The following is a 14956-nucleotide window of genomic DNA, read 5'->3' as shown; positions in this document are numbered from 1 at the left end:
AGGACGACCCTCTCTTCAACTTTATTTATATAGCACTTTAAACACAACACTGTTGATCCAAAGTGCTTTAGAAAGAAATACCTGCTATAACCTCGGAATTAAAACTACAGCATTTGTATTGTACTGAAAAGGCCTCTTTTAATCAATTCTGAACTCCTGCAGTGAAGGCAATTAAACGACAGTCAGGATTAATCAACATGTTCGCTCAAACAAGAGCGGAGCCAAGGTGGAAAATGACAAGAACCGTCCAACATGCTGAAATATTCACGTCCGGCCAAAATGTTTACTGCCATGAGGGGACAGACAGAGACAGATGCTCCAACAATTTCATTATCGCCTCTATGTGTGGGACTCAGCGTAGGTCGGCTGTCAGAAGCACCGATCAGCTCTGATTAATGTCCTGCCATGTCAACCCCGAGCCAACGACGTCATCTCTACCAAAGTATGCTTGCAAGCCTCCACCTCCACCTCACCCAGAGTGCATTGCAACAACTGTGAGAGATGCTGTGGAAATCAGTGGGACTGCCGCAGGTATCGGACATCCAGCTGCTTGAGTAATTAAACACTGCCTCCTTTAAACAAGTGCACAGACACTACACCTCAAACTCTCCTTCTGCGATTTACACACACACACTCCCAGAGTCTCACCTACTCTCAGACGGTTATGTCATATAACAACTTCAACTTGCATCATCTTTTTTTTTTTTTTTTTTTAATATATTTATTCAAGAGAGGGGTCTTTCAGTTTGAGGGAAGGATTTTGTTATTTCAGGTTCATATTTTGTGATGCTTTCACTCAAAATCCTGCCCTCACACTCAAATAGATCCTTTCTGTGATAACATTAGCTCAGCTTGCACTCAAACTGCTCTCAGATTGCCTACGCTCCAACGTCTACTCTCAGTGTAGTGTTGAAAAATTTAATTGCCCCTGCCTTCACTCTGGGTGTGTTTGCTGGGTGTGTAAATAAAGCCATGGAGAGCGGGAGTGCATGAAACTGGTTAAAGTAACTGCCTGTACAGGAGTCTTACAGAAGTAAAGCTAACGCACCCAAAGGGATGGCGGGACATTGTCCTTTGTCAACACTACACCTGGCTTTCTATTGGTTGGGGATTTGACGGACTTGAAATCCAAGCGTAGAAGAAAAAAATCCAAAAGCAGTCATTTCACTTACACACAGAAGCAGAAAGGAACATATGATAAAGTGATACAAAAGCCGGAAGAAAAAACAGCAAACAGGTGTTAGTCCCTGACATCTGCTCCCCGTGACCCGCACTGCTGGGCCCTCACTTCGCTGGGCAGCATGCTGAAGTAAGTCTGTGTTACCATCAGCGCAGGCAGTCATGCAGTAAATGACTGGCTAGCCGGGCTAATACAGCACCAGTCGCTACAGTGGCTGGGAGGCAAGCAGGCACCACATGTAATCGCTCCCTTACTGGGGTCGGAAGACAGATGGGGCGTCAGAGGAGATGTGTTTGAGGAAGCTAGTTTCAGAGGTGGTGAGCAAACACATCCAGTCTCACACTCACATATAAACTTGTGAGGTTGCAGGGTGGCAACTGGCACCCAGGTACAGTAACAGCCTGGAGGCACGAGTAGTGTGTGAGTACAGTATTGATATTGATTTCAAAAACACCCTGAGGCAAGACGAGGTGAAGAATCTCTCGATGCATCACCTGAAGGCTTCCTGCTCCCTCCGTCTGCCCCTCTTTTTAGACACATAGCTGCTCTCTTTTTACTTAGACCAGGCTCAGAGACGATTACAAAGCTTCACACGTATTGAATCAACACTAGTATTAGAACCACCCTCCTTAAATTGAGATGTTCTTCTCAGATCTTGCTCACAATGCCTCAATCGCCTTACAGCTGGAAAATCCCTCTGTAGCTCTCAAGGCTCAGTTTCAGTCGACATACAGTTTTTTATCCAGACTCATGCCTCACAGTGAGGAATTGACTTATGCCCACTGAAATCTAATCAGTTAATCTTTGAGTCCAAAGGAAAACTGGGCAATAATTGAAGAAATTCCAGAAAGGTAGACTTGAGACGTCATGTTCAATGGGCTAAGTTTTATGATGCTACCGTGACCAAGACCTTAGGCCACCCAAATCCAATCATTAAATCTGTATGTCGAAGTGAACATTTTTGCCAAATTTAATATATAATTCTCTCATGACGTTCTTCAGAAAACATGTTCACAAGGTTAAAAAAAGAATTTGTGAGGTCAGAGTGAGGGATGCTGAAAATAGGAGTGCTAAGGCTGCTTCAGCACACTCTAGTGGCGGGGGGGCTGTAACTGCAAGACAAAACAGTGCACTAAACAAATTAATGATTGAGAGTAGTCAATTAATCGTGGTTAAATAAATCCATCCTTTTTCATGAATTCACTATCAATGTAGGATATTTTCTGTGTCACTGATGGACGGTGTTAGGTGTCACGTCACCACTATGTGCCAGATTGGTACGAAAAGACAACCCTAAAACAGAATGTCTCCAAAAACATTATTCCTCCAGGCCACTGGCGAGGCAGAATAAAAGCAAACCTTGTGAAGAGGTGTCATGATTAAATAAACACTGATTTAGTGGCAGAGAGTAAAAAATACTGGGTTAGATTGCACTGTTATACATCAAAAGCTTCTTTATTTATCCTTCTAATGTGTGACCTTTCTTTAACAGCTAACAACGGAGACAACCAAACTTGGGTTATTAAATATTGCAACAAAATGGCAATAACTCAAGCAAATGCCGAGGTTTGGTTTGCCCGAGAGCCAAAAATATGCATCAGATGGGAATCTACACCCCGCTGGAGTGCTTTCCATCCTCGGCGGAGATTTTCCATATTTGTCTCTGGGATAGGTATATGTGAAGAGGCTCAGCAGGATCTGGCATTCAGCGAGATGATTAAAATGTTCATTAACACTGATCGGTCCAGGTGATGAAATCTGTTACACACCCCTGCAGCGCCCGCACGGAGGCGCCTGTGAGATATGACGCCCCCCGGGTGCATAAATCCACACACGCACACTACACTCAGAGGTTGGCCACCTGGACCCACCTGTGACAAACAATATGCAATATCACCCTTTTTTGTGCCAGGAAAAGAAAAACAGTGGCTGTGGGATTAATTGTCACGTATCCACACAAACAGACCACCCCGCGCTGAATAAATTAAGGTCGCTCACACCTTTGAGCTGGTAAACATGACCAATCTGTTGGATTAAGACCTGATAGGCTAAACAAGGTGAGTGGTTTCCCAGCTTCTGCTGTTATCATCAGGGGCCGCAGCTAAACGAGTGTGTGGGCACAATTAAGCTCAAATCACATAGAGAGTGACTCATCATTTGCTCTTTTACAGTCGGCCTACTGGGATGTAAATAACTTTTCAACATAAACCACTTACACACTAGTTACAACACTTTCTTACCCACCTACGGTCGCAAATGCACAGTTTAATTTAGGTCTCACACACACACAGAGTTTCATATTCTCACTCAAGGGGACATGAGGCAATTACCACAACTACACTGTATGAACGTGCACAGTTTGGAACAGTTGCCCTGACAAAGCACAAACCTACACACATTTGTTTAATAATGACCAGCATGACCTGCTTTTCTCATATTAACCCCCAAAGACACTCAGCTACTCATTTGTTACCAATTAATGACAAACCCACCTTCATAATAACACACACACACACACACACACACACACACACACACACACACACACACACACACACACACACACACACACACACACACACACACACACACACACACACACACTTAACAGTTAAGCACCAGAAAACAATATATAACTACACACACCTCAAATTTCAATAACATACAAACTTGCATATTCAGGCTTGCACGCCTACACACAGACATGCACACAGCTGTGTCTCCTTTACTTCAAAGGACATTGCATTGACTTGCATAGATTTCCTGGAGACTTAATCTAACCATAACCATATAGATATTACTTACATAACCCTAACTTAACCCTAACCCTAAAACATGTCTTTGCCCTAAAATGTAATCATTTATATTTTGGGGACTCGATTTTTGTCCCCATTAGGAAGACAAGTCCCCATTGTGTGACTGTGTAAACAGTAAACCTGTAAACATGAGTAATACCTGGGCCCCGCACACACACACACACACACACACACACACACACACACACCTGACACTTAGATGCCTGACCTCCCTGAGGCCATACAAGGGGAAAGCGGAGCACGCAGAGGGACAATAAACGCAGATCTATGCGTGTAATGAATAAGTTACACTCTCCTATTAGGGCAGGCAGCAGTGACAAATGCTTCTCATTCACTCATTACAGGCCACTGGGTGTCGGAGGAAGCAGCAGAGACCAAATCAGACCAAGGGAAGCTTATTGGGTTTTAAACGGCCATGTAATCCATTTCCTTATTGGAGATGAATAAGCTGCTGTCTGCGGTGAGTTTATTTATGGACGAATTAAACACGTATGCGGTGACAGGCAGAAAGCAGAATGAATCAAAGCGCTGGGCTGCAACTGATCCTGGTGGGGGGAAAACGCAGGTGTGGGATTTAGACCAAGTGTATTTACACGTACAAGTATAAATAATGAAAACTGGGGCAAAAGATTGAGGGAACAGAAATACAGAGACTACATGAAAAGAAATGCGTTTCATGGGCAGCCCGACGGGGAGCTGGCTACGAAAACATAGTCATGAAGTCAAGTAAAACAAAAGGAGCTGGCAGGAAAAGGAATAGGTGAAACCATGGACTTTATATAAAGATGGACGACGCGTCTTTACTTCCTCCCACTATACAGAAATTAAGCCGAAATATACGCGTTCAAACGTAGCCATCTTGCGCATTTAGAGTAAGCCACCGGTGGAAAGAGCGAGGTCCCGTCAATACACGCACTCGACCAATCATGAGCTGTCAATCATGACATTTCACCTTGTCATTGCATCAAATAACTGATTAAAACCAAACTCATCGGAAAAAATGACACTTGAACAAACATCAGTTTGGGGAGCTGTCATGTCGACCATCTTTATAAACAGTCTGTGGTTGAAACAAACATCATCTAAAAATCATTTAAAATTTCCTTTTACATTTTCAGGTAGCTCTTTTTTTTCCATTTTTTCCATTTCAACAAGAGTATTAATAGAAAAGAATAATGGAGTGCGTAGATAAAAGTGAGAGGAAATGGAGATATCACAAAGCTCTTGACAAGGAAATGAAAGAGAGGGAATTCCATCTCGCCAGCCTAAATGCCCTCTGACCTGTTATCGATCTGTTCGAGTGTCCTCGACGTGCCCAGCCAGCACTTAACAGGTTAATAACTCTGATCCCTATCCAGGCACTGGCAGGCCAATCTTTTTTTTTTTATATAGCACTGCAGGCCAATTTCAGCCGACCGCATGCAGCAATCAGCCATCTGAGAGAGATGAGGTGAAACCCTGCTTCCTCAGGTTCGGTGACCGTCCCCCCGGGGAATCAATCCCCCCTGGTGAAGCAGTCAGTCACACACCAGCCGCTCAACCAGCCGGCCATTAAAACCACCTCCTGGGAGGATGAGAGGCCTAGACACATCATCACCTGAGAGACAAAGAGCCTCCTCTGAGGATGCAACAAATGTTTTTTCATCCAGTCAACGCCCTTATTACAAACCCTGACCTTCTATCATTGCAGCAGTGGACTACAGACAACAGCACTTTGTCTCAAGTCCCTCTGTCCTTGAACCTTTCTGTTCCTCACACTCTCCTCACTCGTGTGAATAGATTCCTGACACGTTCTTATTTCCCAGTGACCTGCTACATCCAGCATGTTGTTCAATAACGCTTGGAGCACACATTTGATGCAGCTACGCCATCAAAAATAATAGCAGTGGGGAATAAAGAAATCACAATATGTCAGACCGAGGGGCGAATATGGAGCGAATACGCTTCTTCTGGAGAGTGGACGTACGTCAAGATGCTAAAGGCGTGTGGGATTTTACATAAAATACAAATACATACCTCCACCAAGGCCCAACAGTCCACTTCATTTCTATCCACCTGCACCACATTTCACACACTCAAAGATCCATGAATTATTCCCTCTGAAAACAGTATAAATGTTAATAAAGACCCTATCTCGCAAGGTTAAAGACAGAAAAGAAGATTCCTGGATTTGCCCCCTGATCGCGATCTGCCCCCGAAAATTTGAAGGATTCTTCCCTGACCAGTACCACACCCTCTGTTCCACGTTTTGTGGAAATCCGTTCAGTAGTTTTTGCACAATCTGGCAGACAAACAAACAAGACAGTCATGAAAACATAACCTCCATGGCGGAGCTGACAAAGGGCAGGTGACAGCTCGTGTTCGCCCCCTGTCACAGGTGCTTGGAGAACCCAAAATAAGAACGCACCTGAAGCGTAACACCTCAAATAGACGAGCATCAAATCTTAAGGGGCGACTGGTTTAACTGTTCATTGTCAACACCTGTCGTCGCTCACTTCCGTTGATGTTGTGTTTCCGTTATGTGGCTTTTGTTTTCCTGTTGTGGCCTTTGCAGTCGTGTTTTCTGTTAATGCGTTATTGCTTGAGACGTCCCAAACAGAGAAGGATTCAAAGAGCTGGGCTAAAGTGATGGAGAAGGGTACTAACAAAACCTGCACATCAATGTCAGATTGCACTATGGAGACTTGATTTCCTGCAGGCCGCTTGCTAGCATCAGTACGAACATAAAAAGCAGGAGAAAAGGGAAACTTTCATAGTTACAGTAATTAAAAAAAAAAAAGTAGTGTATGATCTTTCAAGGCCACATGTGCAGTCTTATTACATATGGACTGATCTTCAAGGGACATTCAGACTCATGGGAACTGTGTTTTCCATGAGTCACTCTCTCTCTCCTGAGGTTTCTCTTCATGTGGCTGTGCCTTACAGTGCACACGACTGCTTGTGTCACACGACAACCCCTCTGGGGGGGGATCAACTAATGGCTTCTCTTAATGACAAACCCACGTACAAACAGGCACACACATACGTACAAACACCTAGCACTTACACATTCATCTCACTTTGACGTTACACCCATTGGAGCTATGCTAATGTGACATGTAAAGTATATGTACTTCCTGTCTTCTACTATGGCCAACGTATGCAGATTTTCAAATTGGATTCAAGCGTGTAACATGAAGGATGATACACATTCGTACAGAAATCGCAGAGCGACACAAACATACCATTCTCTCATTTGCAAGTATAAGTAGAAAAGGGGGAAATCCCCGAAACAAAACACAGATAGAAGGCATCTCGCGGGAAGCGGTAATTAGCGCTGAAACACGGGGAAAGGAGAAGCTTCTTTCGAGGCACGTCAGTGGGGCTGGCGGAGCCTGAGGAGCGCTGGAGAGATCAGGTCTGCAGCGCCGTCATTAGACCCGAGAGGTTTCGGAGAAGGCAGCGCACTGATCACGGGGAAGCACGCTGACAGCACATGAAACCGGGAAACTTGTGTATCAATTCATACTAGTCTTTTTCTTCCCCTTTTTTTCCCCCGCTCCCTCTAAACTGCTCCCTCATCATTCCTCCTCCTCTGCTCCTCTACACTCACACATCTCCACCAGCACACTGTGGGATTCAACATCAAAGTATGATGGAACGAGGCACATCATTAGCAGAAGACAGAGGCGAGGGAGGATGAAATCATTTAGACGCCGCTGTGGAGAGGGAATTACTACGCCTGTCGGGATGAGGGGAACGGGGACGGGAGGAGAGGGAATGACAAGAGGGAAGAAGGAGGGATGAGACAGGAGAGGGAATGTGTACAAATGATGGAAAAATGAAATGTCAACATCGGCGAGAGAGCTAATGAGCGGTGGTGGTGAGGAGGAAAAAAAAACAAAAACAAGATCAAGCCACAAATTCAAGAAATGACGCACTAGAACACGTTCGTCAAGACCACGGAGGTGAGCTGGGGGATGGCTAGTTCCTGATAATACATGGTAGGTGTCTTCACGAGCGAGGGAATCAGCGTGTCTCACTGCAATCATCTCCCATCCTCAATGATCCTCCCCGCCGTGCACTCCGGTGTCAGCGGGCCAGGCGGCCGAGTTTGACAGGCTGAACACGGTAATTGCCGGGGATCAGAGAGGAGAATGTTTTAAACATGAAGCCACCGCAGACCCAAGTCGCACACGTCGGGTGCTCGGATAACAAGTGGGGGGGTTGTCAATGCTCTCGGCAACATGATGTGACTGTTGAAATCTTCTGAATCGCTGCACCTTTTACATAGAAGACATCATAAAAGGTTTCCTGGTCACTGGTGTGATCCAGGTTTTGTGTCTTCAAGCAAAGCCCGGACGATCTGAGGAGTGGATGTGAGTGAATTTACATTATAAAAAGGGAGATTTTAGCATCACGCGGCTTAGATCTTTGTAGATTTGGCAATATCCATAACATTAAAACTAACACAGCCCCCTCTGATGGAAGTGCAGAGATTTGGGAACAAAGCAACAAACAGGAGCCGTCACAGCATCTTTCAGGTTTTAAACAAGAGCCGGCCAAAATGTTAAACTTAACAATCTGTTGTAAACATTCATCCCAGCAGAGTTGGGCAATATGGCGATGAACTTTAAACTAAAATGAATACTTTTTCCCCATAAACACCCAGGAATCTCTTTGTTAAAATCCAAATGGACCTTTTATTCATCATAGGCAGACAATGGATGGATGTACACTGAAAGTGGCTCCTTTTCAGCTGTTTTATCAGGCGTTTAATGAAGGAATGACGTCAATGATAACCATTCCTTTATCATTAATTTGTCTTTACCACTGAGGGATGTGGGCATCGTGACACATGGCGCTGGGAGGCTTCAACCAGAATATGGCTTGGTTTGTCAGAATAAACAGAGGTCACCTCCAAAGACACTCGTGATCCGACCTTTCTGTCACATAAATCACAACACAGACAAAGCCAGACTCCACCAGTTACACTTGTCTGCTACTTGCATTGTGCATCGGTGAACTTTGTTGTATTGGTGCTGCCATGTTTGTAGAACAGACAGAAATGACGACATTTTGACACGCACCTTGTTATACATAGGAATTTAAAAATAAATTAGAGATCGCAATCGACCAAATCCGTGCTTCTCTTTAAAAAGGAATAGTCGGCTTGATAAAAAAGGCTCGTAGCTAAGCTGCAAAGAACAGCTGTTTGTTCTGATGGTCAGTATAAAAACCTGAGGCACTGTTAACCTGATATTACAAAGTTCTACGTGTCTCTTTACCTCCGCGTCTCGCAAAAACATAACAAAAAACCTCTCACAAACACATAAAGCCTTGGGGCCGTCACAGATAACAGCCCTCCCCTTCTATACCCCCAAAATGCAATTAGCCATTATGTGGGCCTCCATAATCTGCCATGTTCATTTTATTTGCCTCTGATACAGCAGGGGGGGCTTATCTCGCCGGTCTTTAAACAGAGCACCGCTCGCGTCCCCCGGCAACAGGAAAAAGCCAAAGTCAAAGTTATCGAGCCTGGCCGAAAACTAAAAGAAGAGGATAAGCCAGAGTGAGAGACGGAGGTTGAGAGAGAGGCTCACTCAGTTTGACAGCATTAAAAGAAGGAGGTTAGTCATCGGAGCCCCGTGAGAAATGACCTGATCTGGGATCCGGGGCAAACTGATGACCTTCTTTTTTTTTCTGTGTGTGCCTCTATAAGCATTTCTGTTTGTGAGCAAAATAGACGTACTGGGACACAGATATGCAATCTAATCTTAGGTCATAATGGTTTGTGGGTGTGTGTGTGTGTGTGGTTTACCGTCGTTGCCCTGGTTCCCCTCTCTCTTCAGCATCTGTACCGCCCCCACATACTTCTTCAACTGGACCTTCAGGACCTCATTCTCCCTGCACAAATAGACAAATAGATGCACACACACACACAGCTTATAACCAGGGACGAATAAAAATGAAGAGGCTATAACTACAATACACAGTGGTATGCAAGCAATTTAGCCTTATATAATGTCAACTACCACGACAGTAATTTATAACAGACCAGATCAGATCTGTGTATTTACACAAAACAATCATCTGCTGACTGTGGAGGTCACAATAAAGACACAAGCAGGAGAGATATGACGTTTCTGTCCAATGACTCTGACAAGCCATTAGCAGGAGGTTTGTTTACTCTGTTCCATGACACCAGAGCAATGAAAATAAAAATAAGCTTGAAATCTTGAACTTTTTGAACTCAGCTCAGAATGTGTAATTTAAATGTAAACGGTGGTGCGTTTAAAACCCTGTTGTGAAACACAAGCGCTGCAACTATGGCAGCTGAGAAGGCCCTAAAGGCGAGAAGGGCGATAAATGACAGGTTCAAACACTTGCTTCTTGTATAAAATAACTTCATTGTAGAAAACGTATTCCTCTAATGTCTTCAGCTGATGCAAACTCCAAACAGCAGCTCCTACATTAGTAGAGAACTTAGACTGTCCCATTTCAAAGACTCTTTCGAACGTGGCCGACAAATGTGTCCTTCCATCCCTGAGAAACGAAGGCTCCAACGGGTGGTTCCTTCTGGGCGCAACCTATCCCAGGATTCATTGCGCTTGGGTGACAAACTGATGTTTATCAAATAGGTTATGGCGCAGGCAACCAATGATAGATATATATATATATATGAGCTGCAAAAACAGATCATTTGCTCTTTGCATGTGAATTCAAACAGTGAGCAAACAGGTAGCAGGCAGCCTGGGTAGTATATTAAACTGGAATCCTGCTTCTCTGAAGATTCACGTCTCCTCAAACCTACGCAGAGAAGGAAATAACCACAGATCGAAGTTGTTCGCAGAGGTGCTGAATCACACGTCTTTTAATTCTCACTAACACTCTGTGGACCTGCACATCAAGCAAGTAGGTTGGTTGAGTCAGGTGCAAAATGAGGACCAAAAGGGATACGGCCGTGGAGTGAAGGTCTACACACATGTATGAAAGAAAAACATCGAGCCATCGTCTCACAGTGATGCTCCGTGCATGTTCTCCCTCATGCAGCCCAGTAGACAAATGTTGGGTTATAAATTAAAATCCATGTGCAGTGAAAGTATCAGCCCAGCCAACATGACCAACTCCTCCTGTACTCGATATCATTTATAAAATCTTGTTCGAAACCCACTCAGTCCAGACGGTGACAAAAGCAAAGGTACGTAGATAAAGACATTAAAAAGTCTCATTCAAGTCAAGTGGATTTGTTAATTTACAGAATCAAAATAACATAAATATATGGGATGGTGGGAAGCTGTAATAAGGTGCAGTGTCAACAACACATCAATAAACTGCATCTGCAGCACAACGCTTATATAAGACTCAGCCGCTGGGAGGAATTTTATGTATTCACGCAATCCAAGAATGTTCTACATAACTTTAAAAGATGCTACAACATGAACTCTGACATCTTTTTGGCAAGAGAGACCGAAAATGGATTTCAGTTGTCGGTATCTCAGAGATATGCATTTTAAATATATGTGTTAATGTAAATCCAAATGTATCAGGACAGGAGTCTGGGTAGAAGGTTGTGGGGTCAAAGATACAGTCCGGCGATGCTATAATCATAGCGTGTGTGTGTGTGTGAAGATGCAGAAACAAAAGACACAGATAAAGAAGCCTGGTGAGAGAAAGAGGCCGTCTCTTTACAAGCCGGAGCCGTTTAAACATCATCGACTTTGGGGAGGAAATCAATCAGAGTTGGAGTGTGGCTTTATGCCCTCGGCAGTTAAATTTAACAGCCTTTGTCTTGCTCCGCCGCCGCACCGCCAAACCCTTCATTCGCAATGGGTGGATATTGTTTTTTTTTTTGGTGCCCCGCTTATCAGCCCTCATTCCCCATCCACAAAAGCGACAAGCTCTCCGAGGAGCCGTCCACGCTGTTGTTATCGGAGCCACCCGGAGCCTCGACGCCGTCCCAGCCTGATCAAATTATAGCTAATATGTGCCTCTTGCTCCAAGTGTGTGTGTGTGTGTTTGTGGAGGAGCTTGGGAAGATGCACCGATACTCAAAACAATCTCATTTTACTGAGAGAGAATATTTTGTTACAGCACTCACAGAGAAAATGTGAGTGAACTGGCCTTGATACTTGAAGCTGCAGGTTAACATGTTCTTTTGAAAAATGTGGAGCTTCTGCTTATTAATACTTAACTCACTTCACTTCTATTCAGTCTCAAAATGTGAAGAAAACTGGAACAATACAAAAATCTCCGGATGAATAATTGGTGTCGGACATGTAGAAGACGCCGACAACAAGATCCGAGCAATTTTCCAGGAGTTTATGTCTGAAAGCGTCTTCTTTTATCTTTAAAAAGATACGCATCATATTTTTACAGATATAATTAAAGAAGCACTAATCAATACTTTTATAACAACACAGCTCAAATGATGATGTGTAGCCATTACCTTCATCTCTATGGAGCTTTAAAGCCTATTTTAGCTTAGTTTTTGTTTTTTTATGTATAAATACAACGTAAGTGGACTTCAAATTAAAGGTATCTTAATGGCCTGGAGGTTCAAAGAGGTTTGCGTGTTTTCAGGATGCCAATCTCGTGGCACGAGAAAACAAAAATGATGACCCTGTAATACAATGTGTACAGCAAACACAACATAAGTCCTCTCAGGGGAAATTTGAGGCTGTCAGCTGATATAGGAGCTGTCAGCGTGACAATGTAAATAAGCAAAGTGTCCTGCAGGTTATGAGTAAGCATTCCTCTCACAGCAGCCTGAGCTGCGCGCTGCAAATGTTTTCAAAACCAATTTCAGAGCGGACTGATAAAACAAAACAAGATGTAGGTGTGAAATACAACCTCTGATTCGAAGCGGCTTGCCTCGGGTCATACAGAGGGTTCAGCCACCGTAACGTATGTCGATTCAAATGTAGAATTTCTGAGTTTTAAACAACGTTGGTGCATCTGCAGGAGGATGAATGTTCTTCCCCTTCTACTGCTCCATGCTTCTGTTTATTAAGGATCATAAATCTATTTAAAGCCCAAAGGAATTGGCTGTTACGATTGATGCATGTCATTTCACCCTCTCGGTTTGACGCTTTCATAGAGGGCTGCAACTAATGGGTTTGGAGCGGCTAGTGATCTGTAATGTGATTGATCCATTCATGGTTTTTATTTGATAAAATGTCAGTAGAGTGAAAAAGCCCCACAGTCTAAAGACCCTAACTTAACGGGGTTGTGACAAATATTTGTATGCTACTAGCTTAAATACTCACGTAGCATTCCAACATTTCTGGATTACAATCATTTTCTTTAATGCCTCGAGCAAGTCCATCATTTCAAATTCAGTTCAGTGGACGAACGATATTCAGACTCACATTTTCTCAAACCCAAAACTGTATTAAGAAAGTGGTTCCGTTTCTCTGTTGATGATTTTAAATCGATAACAGTCCATTAAGATGTTTGATGCTTCGTTTCCTGTGAATGTTGGAATGCAGTTTAGACTCTTGTGAAACTTCAGGGGCAGTAATGTTTTAAATGAGCATGCCGGAGGTGAAGAAAGGTAAATGGACTGCGTTCATTTATTGCTTTTCTTTCATTATCAACCACTCAAAGTGCTTTACAGTACAAACTACATTCACCCATTCGCACACACAAACAGTATATACTACTATAATACCTCTTTTACACCTAAATTAGAGGAGAGATGCAAAAATCAGAAAGGAGAAGGAAGGAAAAGAAAGAAGAAGGAAAAAGAAGTAGGAAACAGGAAGAATGAGGAAGAAGAAGAAAAAGAAATATCAAAGAAGGAGGAGGAAGAAGGGGGAAGAAGAAGAAAGATGAAGAAAGAAGAGGAAAGAAGAGGAAAGAAGGAGGAAGGAGGAAGAAAGAAGAAAGGAGAGGAAGGAAGAAAAAAAGAAGAGGGAAGATGAAGAAAGAAGAAGAAAAAAAAGGAAGAAGAAGAATGGAGGAGGAGAGGACGAGGAAGGAGGAAGAAGAAGGAAGAAGATGAAAGAAGAGGGAAGAAGAAGGAAGGTGGCACAAGAAGAAAGAAGAATAGGAAAGAAGGAGGAAGAAGGCCTGCATGGTAGTGCAGTGGTTAGCAGTCAACTCCCAGGGCCTAGTTCTTGGTTTGAATGGACAGACGCCTGCTTACAGAAATGGCCTGTAAACTATGTTGGTTTGTAAAACTGTCTCATCGTCTGCCATGTGAGAGACGACAAGAAGAAAGACAAACAGAAGATTTATAGAAGAGTATGTGTGCTTTTGTGTTCGTATGTGTGTGTGTGTGTGCGAGTGAGACAGACTTAAAGAAACTGAAAGTGGAAAATGGTGAAAGAAACTGGTGTGCGTTTGAGATATAAAGAAAGTGTAAATATTTTGTGTGAAAGAGGAAAAGTCAGAGACAACTGTGAAGTTTGTGAGTGTGCTTTGTACAAAGCCAATACTGCGAGAGATTATTAGAGCGAGCGAGAGGAGGGAAGATCTTATCTTCTCTGAAAAATAAGCAAAAACAGTATCTCAGGAGGAGAGCTTCTACTTTAACTACACGGAGTAATTACTTATGTTCAGTTTAAGCCCTGGGGTGATTTTTCTCTCTTGTATCCTTTGACCGCTTCCTGTATTATCCTCGTGTTTGGTAGTCATCTTAATGTGCAATAAACACAACTAAATTGGTTGTTCTTCAGGTGCACTCCGGTTTTGTTTGGAAGTGGGAAATGAGAGGTACAAAGACGCCCGCAGAGACAGACAGCTCAGGAGCTGGATAAAGCTCCTGAGTGCAATTTACTGCTCACCCTCTCAGAAAAAAAAACACTCCAGGCACACACACACACACTTGTGTCACACTTCCAAAGGCCCACAGTCAAAGCTGTATAAACTCACAACAAAACAAGGCTAGGCTAGGGTGCAGGGCCGGGTTGTTAAAACTTCCACATTGAAGGGAAAAGGGCCCCCCCTGGGTAGAGTGACATAAATGACTTCCCAT

At 43.5% G+C, this 14956-nt stretch overlaps 1 protein-coding gene across 2 annotated transcripts in view; it reads right to left on the bottom strand.

Annotated features, from left to right (window-relative positions):
• The window catches only part of snx29 (sorting nexin 29), a 140619-nt gene that overhangs the window by 101145 nt on the left and 24518 nt on the right, over positions 1-14956 (bottom strand). For both annotated transcript variants that reach the window (XM_034571144.1, XM_034571143.1), the window contains exon 14: positions 9797-9882. In XM_034571144.1, the coding sequence (XP_034427035.1) occupies positions 9797-9882 (86 nt within the window). The remainder of the gene's footprint in view (positions 1-9796; positions 9883-14956) is intronic.

This window comes from Hippoglossus hippoglossus, chromosome 19 (assembly GCF_009819705.1).
Source record: "Hippoglossus hippoglossus isolate fHipHip1 chromosome 19, fHipHip1.pri, whole genome shotgun sequence".
Taxonomy (NCBI): Eukaryota; Metazoa; Chordata; class Actinopteri; order Pleuronectiformes; family Pleuronectidae; genus Hippoglossus; species Hippoglossus hippoglossus.
This window is presented reverse-complemented; position numbering and strand designations above follow the sequence as displayed.